The 18,394-nt window shown below is 37.2% G+C and overlaps 1 protein-coding gene across 1 annotated transcript in view; it reads right to left on the reverse strand.

Moving 5' to 3' along the window:
• megf6a (multiple EGF-like-domains 6a) overlaps positions 1-18,253 on the reverse strand; it is a 61,147-nt gene extending 42,894 nt beyond the window's left edge. Inside the window, exons 1-4 of the mRNA XM_084099997.1 lie at positions 18,113-18,253; positions 17,602-17,736; positions 16,885-16,994; positions 15,552-15,656 (exon numbers count right to left, since the gene is read on the reverse strand). Of these exons, the coding sequence (XP_083956123.1) occupies positions 15,552-15,656; positions 16,885-16,994; positions 17,602-17,736; positions 18,113-18,198 (436 nt within the window). The 5' untranslated portion in view covers positions 18,199-18,253. The remainder of the gene's footprint in view (positions 1-15,551; positions 15,657-16,884; positions 16,995-17,601; positions 17,737-18,112) is intronic.
• Between the last annotated feature and the right edge of the window lie 141 nt (positions 18,254-18,394).

Genomic DNA, 18,394 nt, shown 5'->3' on the forward strand with positions numbered 1-18,394 from the left:
TCACTGAATATAAACCCAGCAGATCACTCAGATCATTAGGATCATATCAGCTAGATATACCAAGGGTTCTCTCTAAGCATGGCGAGTCCGCTTTTAGCTATTATGCCAGCCGCAGCTGGAACCAGCTTCCAGAAGAGATCAGATGTGCTCCTACAGTAGTCACATTCAAATCCAGACTCAAAACACTTCTGTTTAGCTATGCATTTACTGATTGAGCACTGTGCCACTGTTCGTCCGACTGTTTGTACTGTACTGTATTTTATTTTATTTTTCTAAACCGTTTTAATTATTCTTATTTCTTTTTATTATTTTAATTTCTTCTATGTAAAGCACTTTGAATTGCCGCTGTGTATGAAATGTGCTATATAAATAAACTTGCCTTGCCTTGCCTTACAGGCTTTGGAGGAGTGCTTAGGGTCGCTTAGGGGACCCCAGTGTACCCTTTGGCCGCGGCCTCAACGAGGGCAGAGAAGGCAGAAGAGGCCGCTGAGCAGTCGCGAAAAGTCAAAGGAGACTTCCACGATCTCATGACATCTTCATGCACTTGCGGCAAGAAAGGAATTGGGGGTGGGTGCTGACGGGCGTCAGCACGCACCACCCCCAAAAAGCAATCATCAAGCCTTGAGTGCTTCCACACAAGCCCGATGCTTGCGGCTGCCCGGGAAAGCATGGCAGTCAGTTCTGGATCAGACTCGGGCAATGCTGGCACCCCCGAAGAAGGCAGCACAGCCGAGTCTTCATCTCCAGATGAGTCAAGCCCACCTTGTGATGTGGCGATAGACATGTCATCTGCCGGGGTGCCGAATGAAACGCTGGGCCCGCCACAAGACTGGCGTACTGCCTTAAATCTGTAGAAGTACTTGAACAGTCACGGCAATTGCGAGTGATTCTGGTTAAGTATCCACATGAAGAACCAGGCTTTTCTTAATCGTTTTTATATGAGTGCAGCAAAACTCTAAAGTGTATTCGGAAATCCATTCTGCCACAATAAACTGTGTGAGATATCAATCCTTGAACTGAATCTTCTTGCCATCTGACTGGCACAGAATTTCAAGAAAAAAAGTTTTCCATTCTACAGGACATTGCATTTTTTAATGATCTTCATTAAGTCATGAATTAAGCTCAATAGACCATACATCTTTAAGCCGTGAAGCCGTTCAAATTATCCATCCAATGATTGACCATAAATCATATGGTGTCTCAGACATTCAAGGTAAGCAGTTAAGGGAGTTACAAGAGAGCTGTTTTTATATAATCCATCATAGCTGCTGTATTTGGAATGAATGCCAAGCAGACTGCCAGTTTCGGCTCAGCTAAATATTTAGATTGTTGCCATTTAGCTTTAGAGATGTGCCAGGCAACTTGTCGGTGATCCACAGAAAATACACAGCTATAGTTTATATAGTTACTGAATGTACTGCCTTATAATATACAGTCAAAGACTTTTGCAAAATGGATGCTTCAACAGGGAGTCTGCCAAATATTGTTTGATCTCAAACTAATTTTTGTGAGCAACAAAACAAAGTGAAACAAGTGAAACAAGACACTAAAAACAAACGACACATCCATTTATTCTCCAAACCGCTTGTCATGGTTGCAGGGATGCTGCAAAAAAAAATAAAAATAAAAAAAAAATAAGAACAAAATGTATATATAAATTACAGTAAATGTACATTATGATACGCATTATGATATGCCTCTTTCCTTGTCCTGAAAGAGGTTGAAAAGGACACCAAAGGAAAAGATCTGAAACTGGCGTTCAGTGCCATCACTTCAGTTAGTAATTTGGTTAAATCCATTTCTCACAATAATGTTGACATCCACCATAATGTTGGAAGTATCCCAGAATCTCTTCTGTCTTTTCCATGGATCTTTGACCTCTTGGGAGATTAGAGAGGAAGAAATGTTCCTTACATTTATGATGCCGTTCTCTTGCCAGCAGGACTGATCTCAGAGCGAACCTCATATGCAATAAAGCCCATCTCAGGTTGAGGGATTTTCAGCTCATCTTTAAGAAGTTCTTTGAGAGGAACTTCTTAGAGATATTATGCCCAGCAACCATTAGCATGAGATGGAAAATTGGTTTGCTAAGTATGCTGGTTGTTGAGGGGCAAAGTGGCTTCTCAAAATGGACTGAATTAGTTCTGAAACACATAAACAGAGTCATGCCTCTCCACATATCTAATATAGTTGTCTGTATAGTGTAGTCAGTGCACATGTCACTTGAGCTCACCAATATTTCCTTTGATTAATGATGAGAAGGAAAGACCTACATTTTTAGCCAAAATCTAATGCAAACCGTGCATGTTATCTTGATTTATAATATCGTCCAAACCTCCCTCTTTATCTCAAAAGCAAGTCTTATTGATGGACTTATAGAAGGCTCAAGTTTCTGTGGTCGATGGTAGTTTTGGACTGATCCATCACCCATGCAGATGTGAATGAACGTACAGTACTGTAACATGCACAATAAACCATTCAGATAAATAAACTGTAGCCTTAGAAGTATGTATTCACTGTGGAATGTCTTTATGAAATAACCTTTCCGTTTTGATAACCTTTCTTTATCCAACACACTTTGTGGGAAGAAAACTCCTACTGTGGAGAAAAATGTTATCCGAAGTCCAAGATAATTTGACTACCGGTATGTAGTTTCATTCATATGCTTGGGGAGCTTTGCTGTGTAGTTGCTAAGGCATTGCTAGGTAGTAGCTAGGATGTTCTGAATGGAAACTAGGGCATTACTTGGTGGTTGCTAGGGTGTTTGTGGCTTTTATAGCACTTGAAAGAGGTTGCTAGGGTGTCCTGAATGTGAGTTAAAAGGTGTTCCCAAGGGTGCCATTTCTAGGTGTATTCCTTTAACATGGCGTTACTAGGTGGTTCTGGGTGATTAATATGGCATTGCTAGGATGTTTGTGGTTGCTAGGGCATTGCTAGGTGGTGCTAGAGTGTTCTGGCTGGTTACTAGGATGTTGCTAGGTGTTTGTGTTTTCTAGGGCACTGGTGGTTGCAAGGGTGTTTGTGGTTGCTAGGGCACTGCTAGGTGATAGCTATGGAATTTTTAGGTGCTTCTGAGTAGTTACTGAGGCATTGCTAGTGTTTTGGTGGTAGCTAAGGCATTGCTAGTTGGTTGCTAGAGTGTTCTTGGTGGTCACTATGGTGTTGCTATGGTGTTTGTGGTTTCTAGGGCACTGGTGGTTGAAAGGGTGTATGTGGTTGCTAGGGCACTGCTAGGTGATTGCCATGGAATTTTTAGGTGCTTCTGAATGGTTACTAAGGCATTGCTAGGGTGTTGGTGGTTGCTAAGGCATTGCTAGGTGGTTGCTAGAGTGTTCTGGGTGGTTACTAGGGTGTTGCCAGTTGCTAGGCTGTTACTGAACAGCTAAGTCCACACTAAAGTCTCTATGATAATCAGCAAACCTAGTAAGTCAAATCAGAAAAAAAGTCTTAAGACTCATATCCACAATAAGCCACATTATTTGAGGTCTCATTCATACCCATAGGTCATAAAACAGTGTGGAAGGAGTAACTCACCTAAATTTTGGCTTGAAGAGGAAAACTAATGCAATCACTTTAGCAAGCACCACTAACAGACACAATGCAAACAAAACAAAATTCACTCTGAAACCATGTACTACTTATGTTATCAGTTACTAGCCTAAATAGAGGTTGCATGGTATGAAGTTCTGGACAAAGACAGATAAATGAATGAGTACTCCCAAGGGCTTCATTCCTTACCCAGTACTTAAAGAGGAACTTTTGATGTCCTAGTAGTTCAATGAGTGTCATTACAAAGCTAAGCCTGTCCTGTCTAATGAGAGACACTTCAGGTTTAGGACACTAGCCAGAGTCAGACCACACCTAAACACTTTAAAGCAGATCTAATGGAGCAGGGAGTGTCCGTCTGAACTCCTGCATACTTATTAGGCATGCTTGGGCGTATCCAACTGGCACCTGATTGGCGTGACATTTTCATTCATTTTTTTAAATACAAATGCGCAAAATATGATGAAAAAATGACCAAAAACAGAATAAAGCATTCATGCCTTGGCAGGTAAGAGCAAACTCTATTAGCCGCTTCACACTTATTCCCATTTATGAAACAGAAATTAAGTTTAAGAGCACTTAAACAGTCCTGCATGTCAAATAATAAACAGAATGCAGAAAGACATGCAGTAATGATGCTGATGGGCAGCTGTTCCATTGATAGGTGTAAAGCGTCTAGCAGTGGAAACTGTAAAGTGGTTGTGGTGCTGTGGGAACGCAGCCTTTCCAATAAGCATAACTGGAAAGCTGGTGCGGAAAAGCTACTATGCCATTTATTTTTTTCCCCTAGTGCCTTTGAGAATGAAAGGCCATAAAATATTACAGTATGAACAAAGTAAGTATTCTTACACCAAAGAAAGCTGGACACAATTTAGTTGCAGGATCGGACACAAAAAGACTTTCTGGTTTATTTTATTTCTACAATCATATATAAATAGTGACAGGGGAAAAAAAACAGCCAATGTACACAGCCAACATCACAAAAAGCCATTTCCTCTAATTTCATAATTTGGAAAATATGTTTGGTTTATTTTATATAACTATTCTTCCCTCTGTTTTATGTGTAGCTGCAATCTAAGCAGAAACATGAACCATTCAAGACCAAAAAGGGAAATAATTTCTATATGAAATGTTATCAATTTTATCTGGACATAAGAATCAATAACTAGCTGCCAATGATTATCACAGCATGTGTATTTTTTGTCCATACTGTGGTGTTAGATCATTCAAATTACCCTGAAAAATAAAGTATTTAATTAGAACCAAGGAAATTTTTAACCATTTTTAACTGGCATCTATGTACTTTTGTACTGTATGTCAAATAATGTTGGTACCGAGTTGGGTTTCCTCTTCATGTCCAATGCAAAATGCTGAAGCCAAATCCGTTAAGAACCACTGCTTTATAGAGGAAAAATGACTATTTTGGTCAATAAAACCCTGTCAAGGCAAAACTATTTTCCTGCTCTGACAAATCCCATTAAATGTGGGATTAAATGCTCTTTAAGACATGGGTGTGTTTTGATGCTGAAACCCAATCCACCCTGGACAAGTGAGCCCAAGGGAGCGAAGCCCTGTCAGTTTGTCTCTGATGAACATCAGTGCTGTTCCATCTTCCAAAGAGACAACCATTCCAACAAAAACACACTGCTAGTCACGTCCTGAGCTACCATGTTCTGACACAAATCTTTAGATAAAGAACTGAAGATGAAACTGTCTAGACAGGTCTGCTGCCACTTATTCCCCCTTCTACCGATTTATGCAGAGATTAGGAAGAAATATTGCGTCATATGTTAAGCATTTGAGATCATCACACCCATTTAATGAAAATACAGATTTTCTCTGCTGGGTCACGTTGTGGAATTGCTAACAAAATAATGGAAAGAAGCTTTACAGCATCATGACAATTCACTTTAATCAAGCTTTCACTATGGACATTTGGGTTCTTGGGAAGAAGTTTCTGCTTGATTGCAGAGCAAAGATGCAAGTGAGATCTAAAAGGATGGCTATATATTCAGGCCAGGTTTTGTTTGGGCTTTTACCCTAATAGTTCTCTCATCTAAGCTGTGTATTTGACCTAAAAGAAAACTGCAGGGGGAGGGGAAAGCAAGCAGTTTAAACAAACAGAAACAAACAGAATACACGCAAAGCCACATCCATCACAGACCTGGAAGTCATACTGCTGAAATAGAGTAAGTCTTTGATTTAAGAATATAATACAGTTCAATAGCTTTCCTAGCACTAAAGGCTTCAATAAATCCATCAAAATGTGATTTATAGCATGAAATCTACAGGAAATGCAAGATTTGTGTGTATCAGTTTCAAAGTGAGGTTGGCAGTTAACCAATACTCTGATGAGGGTAAAGGAGAGCACACATCAGGTAACTATGAACAGATGGGAGGTTTTTGGCTTTATAGTTTACCGGGCAGTGGGAACAAAGGGCTCAGCTTCTTCTCGACTACAGTACGCAAAGTTCTGAAATCTGGATGGGGTGTGAAATTATGTGCGGTGGAGGTCCTGAGTTTCTTCTGGGTCCTGACATGCTGACCTCAGCCGGATATTTGCTTCTTCATTTTGAGTCAAATTCAAGGTCCGCCCTGAGACTCAATTACTGCTGACACCTGCAACAGCACCGCAAGGGACGTTTTCTCATTTAATACTTCCACATTAATCAAATGGAGAGATTTCACATGCTTCGTGAAGAATCATTCAACATTTTCTGGAATAGATCTCATTTTCCTTCCATGAAACCCCTGCATTAGAGCAGTGATTTTATTATATATATATATATATATATATATATATATATATATCATAATACAAAATAAATATAAATAAATGATTAAAAAAAATATTGAAAGAGATTTAAATAATAGTGCAACAAATTGTCCATCATTTAAGAACACTTCTATTATTGTACATGTATATTATTCTATATTAAGTTTATTATTGTTATTATTGTATTATTTTAATTATGATATCTTGAAATAAAATGAATCAGAAATGTCTTGCTCATTCAAACTGAATGTCACTTCGATTATTGCAATAAAAAACAACAAAAGCTTGCACAAATCAACGGTTCAGAAACGATTAATATATATATATATATATATATATATATATATATATATATATATATATATATATATATATATATGCCACAGTTATTATAGGTAACAAAGTAAAGTAGTTTATTCTGGAAAATATAAAATAAATAGAAATTTCCATGTAAATCTCTAAAAGTTATACCTTCTACAGCAATTTTTTCCTTAAACTGAGAATTCTGTCATAATTTTCCCACCCTCAATTAGCAGAAATCTGTTCATTATCCATATTCACCAAATACAGAGTGGAAATGTAGATGTCATACAGAGTCTAACCATTAAAAATAGTACATATTACCCCCAGTAGAGGGCAACATCTGCCCATTTCTGGAATAGTATTTATATTGTTGATACTTGTCATAACAGCATGTTTTGGACAAAATTAAGGTAAGTAAATACTGACAAAATATATATTTTTTTTGTGTAAACTAAAGCAGAAAACAACCATTTAGTTGTGAAGATAAAATAAATAAAGGCAAAACACATGACAGAAAAGAGCTTCAGGTCGCATGTGGTGTCATGTTCCCTAAGTGAGTAGAGAGGATGTCCCATTAAGGACAGTAAGATGAGAAACTATAGGTCCCTGCAGTGGATGCATGCCAACACAGGTGTGCTGAGAACAATAAATGAAAATCTCTCTCGTGAGACTATGGTATTGTCCGGAGTCTGTTCAGAGGGAAACTGGACACTATATGAAGACCTTTGGTTAATCATGTAAATCTGCAGTTGATTCAGGGGTGAATTCACTTGTATGCAAGGTAATTTAGTGACAAAAATTGTTTGTGTAAGTAAGTTTGTGATTCTGGGGGATGGCCTGGACAGAGCTTTAGCCTTTAGTCGAGTTTCATGCCACTAATTGAGCCTAACACTGGATTTCCTGTTAGTTAGCTTATTCAGTTCAAATCAATTTACATTTATTTGTGTAGCGCTTTTCACAATACACATCATTTCAAAGCAGCTTTACAGAAAATGCATGATTCACTGAACTAGACCTAGAAAACACTTCTAAAATTACCTGGCATTATTTCAAGAAACACAGTGTCTCCTTTTCCTAATTTATCATCTAGGTTGGAAAAATGGCATGTTTATTTTTACAACAAATTTGGATGGATGGATGGATGGATGGATGGATGGATGGATGGATGGATGGATGGATGGATGGATGGATGATACAGAATTACACCACAACATAACCTACAGAACAAACCTGAACATGTATGTGGCTTTTAAAAATTATAGATTGCATAGATTCTGTCAGGAGAATAATGATCCTCATAAACTCTTGATTGCTTCTATACTTTAGCCTAGTCATTTAATATTAAGGTTTATATTTTGGAATCCCCACAAGAGAAGCCTCTAATTAATCAGGCTAAACTTTCTTACTGTCCTACTCCTGATAAATGTTTGTGTGATTTTATCATCTAGGATAAAAAAAATTCCTGCCAAAAACAAAATTCTGGACAAGCTTCCTTTTCTGTCTTCAAGAAACCCAGTGCCAACACAGAATGCTGATCTCCTAATAAGCCATTATCTGAGCAATATGAGCCTTTAATACCTTGCTGCAATTCCCTCACAGGTAAGTGACTTCCCAAGTAATACCCCATCATTACAGACCAGAGACATAAGCAAAGTAAGGAATGAGAGGGAAAGAGAAAAGAGAAGGACTAATTTCACTTCAGAGAGTGATACCATTGTGTTCCCTCTCAAATTAAGTGTAATTAATGAGAGTTAAGATTTTACACAACGCTATAGCTACTATTCCAGCACATGAATTCTTTTCCCCTGCACATGACTCCAATCAGATTTCAGTTCATGGCAGGGAAACATAACTCATACACATATATTTCAGCAGGTTTTAGAGGAAGTTGGATGTCTTCCAGACACAAATGCATGAGACTGAACATGCACGTCTTGACATCTTGATAGCAGGCGTCATATAGTCCAGGAGTAAAGATTATTGTCTACTTTAAGAAGTGAACATTTACTGAACCAAGGCTTGGTAACACTCACATATACAAATTCTATGTTTGTAAATACTAATACAAATACTTAGTAAATCAAACAGCATGTGAAGTAACTCGGGATGGGAATCGTAAAGAAAGTAACAATTTTGGTTCCGGTTCTGATTCCTGTTAAAGTCCACATGTGGTGGTGTTTTTAATATGATTTAAGAGAAACCATGTACAAATTCATAAGTCAACACCATTGCTGAGTATTTTCTCCTTAAAACTGCAGTGGACCAAAGACGCAGTTTGAAATCGCTGGAGTTTCTGACGTCACAAACTACCTTGTAACCAATCACATCAAAGTGTGATCGTCAACAAGTGGATCTCTGAGCTGGTGTGGATGAGTGGAGGCGGGGATAATTTGCATATTCATAAACCCGCGTATACTAAATGAGGCAATGGTGTAGAGTTACATTCAAGCGATTTTAAGGCATCAAGTTTTTTTTTCAAGGAAAAAACATTTAAATATGTCATTTTGGTGATCAAAGATGAGTTTTAAGAGATAAAATTATTGACTGCAGAGGGACTTTAATGATTGCAGTTCTTTAACGATTCCATTCAAATATTTTTTAGTTATTTAAGAAATAAATATTTGGGGGGAATAAATGCAAAAATGATCATTTTAATAATGTAATTCATTAGTGTTGTTGCAGCACCGTTGAAGGTAGTGGCATGCTATTCCCTTCACATCAGTGGAGGAATGCACTATAAAAACCGTTAACGGATTGATTCGTTCCAGTATTTTTTAATGAAATAACAAAGTGCATTCACATGTATTTATTTCCAGAGCAATACTTATGAATCACTCAAGCATAAATTTCTGTTTTACAAGCACCTTAAGGCATCTATCACAGAAAGAGTGCAGGACAAAAAAAAAACAAAAAAAATTAGCCACACTGCTGTCCAGTATTAGTCAAAGCTGTCACTCTGCCTTGCATGGTTTTAACGTAAAGCTTCCAGATATATGAGTCCCTATAGACTTCATGCTAAAATGCATCACCTGCTACTGCTGCTAGTATTCAGAGGGTCTGTGAATTAAATTACAGCCATCAAAGTATATGGTAAGAGCGTTTAAGTTCATGAACAGGACACAACATTTTATGTTTTAAAATCTCTAAAGTATTTGAAAAGCATGCTCTACTGACTCATCTGTCTCTACTAATGCCTTCAGAATACTTTTATGTCATTGGTAAGTATTTGTGGAATAGTCAGCAGTCATGGAAAACGTCAAGGATATTGTCTAATATTTATCTAGAAATGTGAGACCATGACCAGCGCTTGTCTTGTATCAGGGGCTCAACGAAACGGCAAATTGCTGAAGTATTTTATCAAACTCATTTCAGCAAAAAACACTGCTACTGCACCTAATGACAATAAACATAAAGATGTCAAAAGATAAAAAGTTGGATATGTGGCATCCAACTTTATTTACATATATAAAGAATACTCATAAAGTTCACCGTGTTCTGTACGATATAGCAAACCTCGACTGCATGATTGTTTATATTGTCGCAAATTCGCAATATGTCAACTAGATTATTTATTGCCCAGCTCTTTATAAAAAGTTGGATATACAAATATGCCTAACTTTATACGCATTCATCTAGGGTGATATACTGTATACTATATAGCAAATCTCAACTGATTAATTGCTTATATCGTCGCAAAATGTAAACTATATTATTGCCCATCTCTAATCGGCTAAATGCAACTAATAAGGCATTCCATTAAATAAGGAATTAATATATTAAGATATTATAAACAACAACATCATGATTTTCTGTAAAGCTGCTTTGAAACAATGTATATTGTGAAAAGCGCTACACAAATAAACTTGACTTGACTCAAATGTGATTCAGTGACTCAGAAGTGTTCTGTTCCACAGAAGAAAGTGCCATACGTGACTTAATTTTATGGTAAACTATCCCTTTAAGACAAGATCACCCAAGATATAAAATGAAATTCTGTTGAATCAAATCTTTATCTGAATAAAAAGCTGTTTTTTGGACAGTCACCAAAGTTCTGCCCACAGACAATCATCAATGCTCTAGTCTCCTTTGTGTCCACATGCCCTTTGACCTCAGCGGCACAGATCCTTCATGTTGTAAACATAGCCCTGTTTGCTGAAGGAAACACTAGCCTGTTGCATATTCCAGGATTACTTAAAGACTCAGCAATAAAACTAGCACTAACTACTGTATAATGTCCAAGATTCCTGAACTCAAAACAACCTCAGACAGTCTAATGTTAAAACCATCAATTATGCTTTAGCAACTGAAAATATTGCAAGAGAGAAACTGTCATGTTCATTATGTCCATTGAAAATTAGATTCACAGCTTCTCCATGTAATGAAATCCATTGAGGGAACCACATCAAGACTACACCAGACACCTCGGCCAAGGCTATTTGACACGGATTGCTTTAGATGTGATTCATGACGCAAAGTGCATCAAGGGACCACAGAGATTCCCAGTGTGCCATCCTCAAAACCAGTTCAAACACAATAAAGACCTTTATTCTTGTATTTGCATTGTTATACAGAGACACCTCGCAGCTTGAGCTACAACGCAGCTTCACTGTATATGATAAAATATATTTAAGATAAAATTTCCACGTATAAAATTTCATCTTAACACAATAATAAGGCCACCCAGAAAATGTGATTTTTGCGCATGTGTTTGTGTCAGTAGTTCCTACGTTTTTCGTAAACTTAGAATCAGTTTTAGTATGAAAGGCATTAGGGAATCATGATTTGTTTGTAAAATGTTTGTACACACAAATTTGTGCGCAATGCGCATACATGCTTAGTAAATTGAGACCCAGTGTTCTAGACTTTGAGTAACTAGCTCAGTTATGATGAAATCAGTTACTGCTATGGGGCTTAAAGTGATTTTTGAAACTTAAACTGTCAAGAAAAACGGTTAATCTGAAGTATATCCGAAAAAATTCCGTGACAAATCTCATTACATGAGCGAACAGGTTTTCCCTCTATTGCGATGAATAATTGCACACCAAACTGTTCTTCTACCACTCCTAGAATGATAAATTATCAGAGCAGGACAAAATGGATAATGCTATTACCGGAAAAGAAAGGGCTTTTGTTGTGCCATCAGTTGAAGACAACAATTCCCAAAATGTTCTTCAAGACAAATGGACAGCACAGGACACAAAGCAGTGTAAATCTGCTGTCCATTTGTCTTGAAGAACATCTTGGGAATTGTTGTCTTCAACTGATGGTACAACAAAAGCCCTTTCTTTTACAGTTGGCAAACATGAGAAATGGGACTTGGGGATTTTATTTTGCCCTGTTGTTGATGATTCTAGCTGTTGTTCAGCCAAAACGCTCCCTCCATCTTGATACATGTGGTGTGATCAAACTCTGAGGATTGTGAGAGAATACCAAAGCATGTCCTCCAAACATTTGTTCTATCTGGGTTCAGAGAGCTATGAGGTCACATCTCTGGCAGGATTAATACGAGGTCTGCTCAATGATGTGAGTGTCATAAAGGGCCACCGAGCAAACACTCCATTTGACTACAGGAATGAGAGCCATTCCATCAGACCCGCGAGACATAAAAGGTCAGTAACATCACGTCCATAACTACAGGTCTTGCAGCCCCATGGGCACCTTCACACGCAATCTTCACAAGGCAGCAGATCTGTAGAGGGAGACAGACCACCTGCTGAGGTTTGTGTGTCCAACACAATCATTTGACTAAAAAAACTGAGGTCAGGGGAGGCCAGAAGGGAATAATTAAAAATTCCAAAAATCGTATCAAAATTTACAAAAATGTAAGAATTATTTATAGTAATTATCAAGCATCAGCGAACATGAAAATAAAATCGGGCAAATAAATATCTTACAATAACTTAGAAAATATGATTCATAAAAGCAATAAACATACTGTGAATTGTCACCATCCAAGGCTACTAAACTGAGCAGTCAGAACATCTCAATCATCTCATCACACTCTCACTGACCCTTAATAACTTTAGAACTACTGTATGAGGGATTTCTTTGGAAAAAGATTTCCTCTCATATTTCCAGGAAAATAATCTAAGTTACCTTTGCAAATAACACACAGCATCCCTTTGGAAAGAATGGAATTCTGACAAAATGGAAACTGTGGGCCATTGTTTAAACTATATAAATGGAATTACATTTCTGGGATATTGACCATACATCCAATCCAACATTTTTGCGATTCTGTTGTTTCTTTGGGGAGCTTTCCAAAAACTACATCAAATCGGTCCAACTTTGCAATGACATGTCTACTAACTCTCATCAGAGTATTAGTAGAGTGTTAGTAGTCTGTTAGGTTAGTAAGTGTTAGGGTTAGGGTTAGTAGAATAAGTTGACATGTAGTTGCAAAATTACTTACAGTCAGTAGAATGTCTGTTGGAGGAGCAACAAATAATATGTAAGCAGAAATTAAGAAGACAGTCTACTAATACTCTAATGAGAGTTAGTTGACATGTAGTTGCAAAGCTACTTACAGTCAGTAGAATGTCTAAAGTGGACCATCAAAATAAAGTGTTACCAATCTTTTCCGCATTTTTTTAATTTTCTACAAACTGGAAAAAACTACAGTTTTGGTGGAACCTAATTTAATTTGAATTAAATTAAGTAGATTAAGCTTTTCTACAAATGTAACTTGGATGGATTTGCTTGAATGCCTGTAAGACACTTCCATAATTTGTCACACGGTCTTATAAAACTCGTCCGGCAGGATGTGTCTGTCTGCACATATTTGGCTTTCGTCCTCTGGGCTCTGCCAGCTATACTTTACTTTACAACACATACTTTACCAGTGTCCACTTTTGATAGTGCTATTAGAAGAACATCAAAAGATGTCGTTTGGTCAAAAAATACTAGGACACTAACTAATTAAATGTTTTTTAATTAGCAGTACTGGAAATCTACTTTGTTATTATCATGCTAGCATGCTAAGCTACAATCTGCTCATGATGAATCTGATAAAGACAAGCTGTTCTTTTCACAAAAAGTAGTTAACTATACAAACTAACTGCCAAACAAAAAGTAACTACGTTGAGGCTACATGAGGGGAGAATATTAGGCTATTTAAAATACTTAACTAACAAATGGGAGACCAGCTAAACCAGCCCAAACACACTAAAATGAGCAAACTTCTTCTTTTTTCCCCATTAAACTTGTATGTAAAACTGCACTTAAAATACTAGAATAAACCATAATGTATAAAAAGAAATGAATTTTTGTGACTTTTCAAAACCAACTGACACTGAATTACATTTTTACACCTCTAAACATCCAACACTGCTGTGGTTGATATGAAATACAATAACACATCAGTTTGTTGTTTCCTTATTTTCTAACACTTTCTGCAGCAGCCAGAAGGTCTTTGGTAACCTGCATGTTTTTCCCACCCACACAGACAATGCAGCTGTGCAGATGGACCCCCGAACCCTCTTGAGATCTGCTCTAAATCACAGCCACTTCACAGAGAAGCCTGACTCTCTTCCAGAACTTTATTCTCACACTCACTTCTACAGTGATGCCATAAGGGAACACTGATCATACAGTGTAAGGAGAGGGATTTAACTGCCCTATCAGCCCTGCTGTGACCTTAGAGTGCTTGTGTTCTGCTGATGCACCTGGAGGATATTCTGTAGGAAAGCAGTGGAAGTGCTGGGCAACAAAATGAGCAAAGCAGAATGAACTGACTGAAAAGTCCAGAGGATTCAATAATGAAAGTGAGAAGCCCTTTGGGAGGACAACATATATTCTGATACAGGGGTTTGAGGTGCTTCATAGCATATTCAATTTCAAAGAAAAGTGTAGTGAAACAGCTGGTACTGGATGAAATACAAGGTTCTGCTGCACTGTAAAGTACTAAAAATGTGTTTTTTTACAATGAATGTAACATGTAAATTTGTGACTAAATCAAATAAGCTCTGTCAGCTGCAGTAAAATAACTTCAGTCCTGCAAGCTGCTGTAAATTGCAAAATTCCTTACATTTTTGAAACTGTCAGAACTCACTTAGCTCTGACTAGCACTGTGTGAGTAAAATGTTTCCAGCAACAAATAATATTTCTGTCCACAACAAACATAAAACAGTCACAACCAATAACCAACATAAATTACAATTCTAAACAATTTTGTCTAAATAAATTACAAATAAAAAAAAGTGCATTTAAGTATCACATTATAATATACAGTATAAAAATGGATATTCATTTTGAGATTTGCTAAAGATTACATTTAACAGTGTTATTAAATTATCTTTGTTTTTAAAGATTTACTTTAAGATAGCGTGCAATAAAGCAAGAGGGGGGAAGTGCACCAGAAAATATATAATCTTGTTATAGTTGAGACATCATATACAAATAGTACATTAGGTATGTTAATATTTCTAGTCTATTATCACATTTTAAATAATAATAATAATAATACATTTTATTTATAATGCGCTTTTCTAAAACCCAAAGCGCTAAGACTCCACAATAGAACTCCAGTATCGTTAAAAGCAGTGTAAAAACACCAACTAATAAAATCAATACTGTTTAATAATGAATAAATTAAATTTAAAAAAGATGGACGGAGAAGCGGCAGCCAACATGCGCCAGCGTTCTCTCCACCAGAAGTGTTTGTAAATGTAAATCAAATTAAATGTAGCATCATAAACATCTGCTTTGTACATTAAATATGAAATGGATTCATTTGACACATCTGGTCACACAAGAGACACACTCAGTAGTAACAAATAAAGGAAGGAAAACAGCCTTTCATGTAAGTGTTATTATGAGTTATGGAACACAGTCTGTTTAAATGCATTACACAAGCCAACTGACATTCATTGAGTGCTTTATGAATGAGATAGAGCCTTAGTTCAAAGCTCAGATAACTTGTGCTCACCATACTGACAGCTGGATCCATTGAATCCTGGGAGGCAGTCACACAGTTGATGCACGTGGCCTGTACACACACCCCCATTAAAGCACACACCGTAAGCGCAGAGAGCTGGAGCAGGAAAAAGAGATTTAGAAGCAGACAGTCCAACTGATAATTCTATGGGGAAATTTAACAGGAAAAATACATCTTCACAGAAAATATTAAAAGTGGGTTCGATCAAATTATTCATTCAAATGTCCTGCAAGAGCAACGATCCAGGAGCATGTCACAGAGCAAGTTCTCCCAACGATCCAAGAACATGTCACAAGGCAAGAGTGATAATGAAGTGGCTCGGAGATCATTACATTACAATTTTGGATACGTGGCAAGGCAACTCCCTGGATCTTAATCCCAGAGAACCCGTGGTCAATCCTCAAAAGGCGAGTCCACAAATTGTGATGAGCTCCGAGCACATAATAAGACAAGAATGGATCGCCATCACTCAGGATTTGGCCCAGAAGCTGATATCCAGCGTGCCAGAGCAAATTACAGAGGTTATGAAGAAGGGTCAACACTGTAAATATTGACTGTTTGCATATATTGTATGTTTTGACCAATATAAGCCTTTAAAACTTCTAAAATGCTTATCAATTGTTTACCATATAAATGTGTGAAAAAATAATCTACAAATACTGAAGCAGCAAACTGTGTAGAAGACAAAATGTATGTCACTGCCAATACTTTTGGCCAAGGCTGTACAGCTGTCTCTTGCCACTGCCTCTGATGATCACAAAGGTGCATTGTATCCTAGCTCACTGCAAGAAGAGGTCACAAAGCCTTCCAGATTCTTACAAGGCCACTGATGAGAAGTTAAGCTCTGCCTTACAATGGCCTTAAAGCATTAAAACAAACAAAACAAAATGAAGCAGAAGTGACAGTGACCTACAGAGATCTAATAGTATCTTTTCAACTATTCTCATGGATTTCAACACCTCACTGACTGAATCCAATGCACAATGATTTACTATTTGATTGTTAGAGAATATAGTTTTATTGTGCCCAAACAACCCTGAACCATCCTGAATCAAAATAAAGAGTCTATTGAAATAAGCATCTGATGAAAAGATGATTTATGTGATTGACAATGGCAACAAAGCCAGAATACTTCTCAAGGAACTTACAGAGAAGAACAAGAATCTAATGTATCATGTAAGCCATTCACTACACAATCATTCAGTGAATTATGTTTATAAATTAACGTCAGCCCTGCAGGTCTACACTTTATCACTTTAATTTCATGTCATTTAGATATCTATTTAATCAGAAATATGACAGAACTGACTGTGCAAACACTTACGATAGATGCAGCCTTCCTCTGCATTGAGCTGGGACCATCCAGGACAGCATTTGTACGTAGTCTTAAAGTCTTGTCTGTAGACTTGTCTGTAGCCCATGTAGTAGGCAGTCCTACAAAGTGATTAGAAGATATGATTACTGTAAACCTACGTTAGTAAAAACTTGAGACAAATAGCAGAGTCTCACGGACAATGAAAATCGGCCAATCAGAATAAAGAGAGAGTGGTGTAATAATAGACTTCTGAAAAGATAGATTGCTCAGTCTAAACCCCAATTAGTTCAGTATTTGTTCAGTGCAATGGCAGCATTTAGCAAGCCCAGTGCCTGTTTCATGAGGGCTATTCAATCACCTTCCATAATTGCCAAGGGAGTTGATGGCTCTGAGAGTCTTGAGCTTCCTTTTGATTCCTGAAGCATCTGAGACCCTTAATAACCATCGTCTCTCAACAAAAGGATCAGTTTCTAACTGCTGTCTTTCTCTAGCCCTCTGCCCATTCTCAAAAGCGTCTAGAAGTTGGCTGGCACTGAAAGGTGTGCCAATGAGAAATGGCTGTCGGGCTAAAAAAGGACTATTGATAGTGATTCAGGAGAGAGGGATTCTTTGCTGCACGTAAAACCTAGAACCTATAACTTTTAAAATATCATAATCGTTGTAGATGTATTCAGCCTGACAACAGTTTAACCGGCTCTTCAATCTGACAGACAAATAAACAAGTACCTCCTCTCATAGTCCATACACCAAGCATGACCTGTGCATCCTTGTCTCCAAACCTTCACCATACGTGTAAAAGCCTGCACACATGGCTGTTTCTCAGCTGTGATGACTCTCTCCTGCTCTGAGCAGACATTTGGCCTGAACAAAAGAGAACGAAACAATCACTTTCCATTTCAAGTGCATAATGCAGCTCATTACTAAACAGTCTTTAAGAAAAAATAACTGGAAATTGATGTGTAATCAGTTACTAATACTATTATACAATATAATATAGTATTAGAAACGTTTGGGCTATTTCAAAATGAGAAAACTTTATACTATATATTTAATAATAATTAACAGTTCTGTAAGAATCAAAAAATGATTGCAATTGAAATGTCATTATTTTTTAATTAATTAATTAATATTTTTAGGGGGAAAAAAAACGTTTCAAGAAAAGAAACATTACAATCATCATGCAGCCAATAAAATCACAAAATTAAAATAAAAACATGAATATCTCCATGATACTTACATGAAAGGCTGCAGAGCTCGAAGACAGCGCGATGAAAGTATCTCTGCAAACAGGAATAATAATAATATCACCGCGTGTACATCCATGTCAGTGTCTGACAGCACTTTACTTTTCCATACTGCTTCAACTGAGAGTGTTCAGGTTTCATCTGTAAGCCAGCAAATAGCTCAGTAGGAACCGCATGTCTGGTACAGTTCAGCTTAGTGTTTACTATAATAGCATTAACAGTAACGTGTTGCATGAGCAGGCGATATTTTTATTTTAGTTTTACATAATTATGAG

This window comes from Abramis brama, assembly GCF_963993115.1.
Source record: "Abramis brama genome assembly, chromosome: 22".
Classification (NCBI taxonomy): Eukaryota; Metazoa; Chordata; class Actinopteri; order Cypriniformes; family Leuciscidae; genus Abramis; species Abramis brama.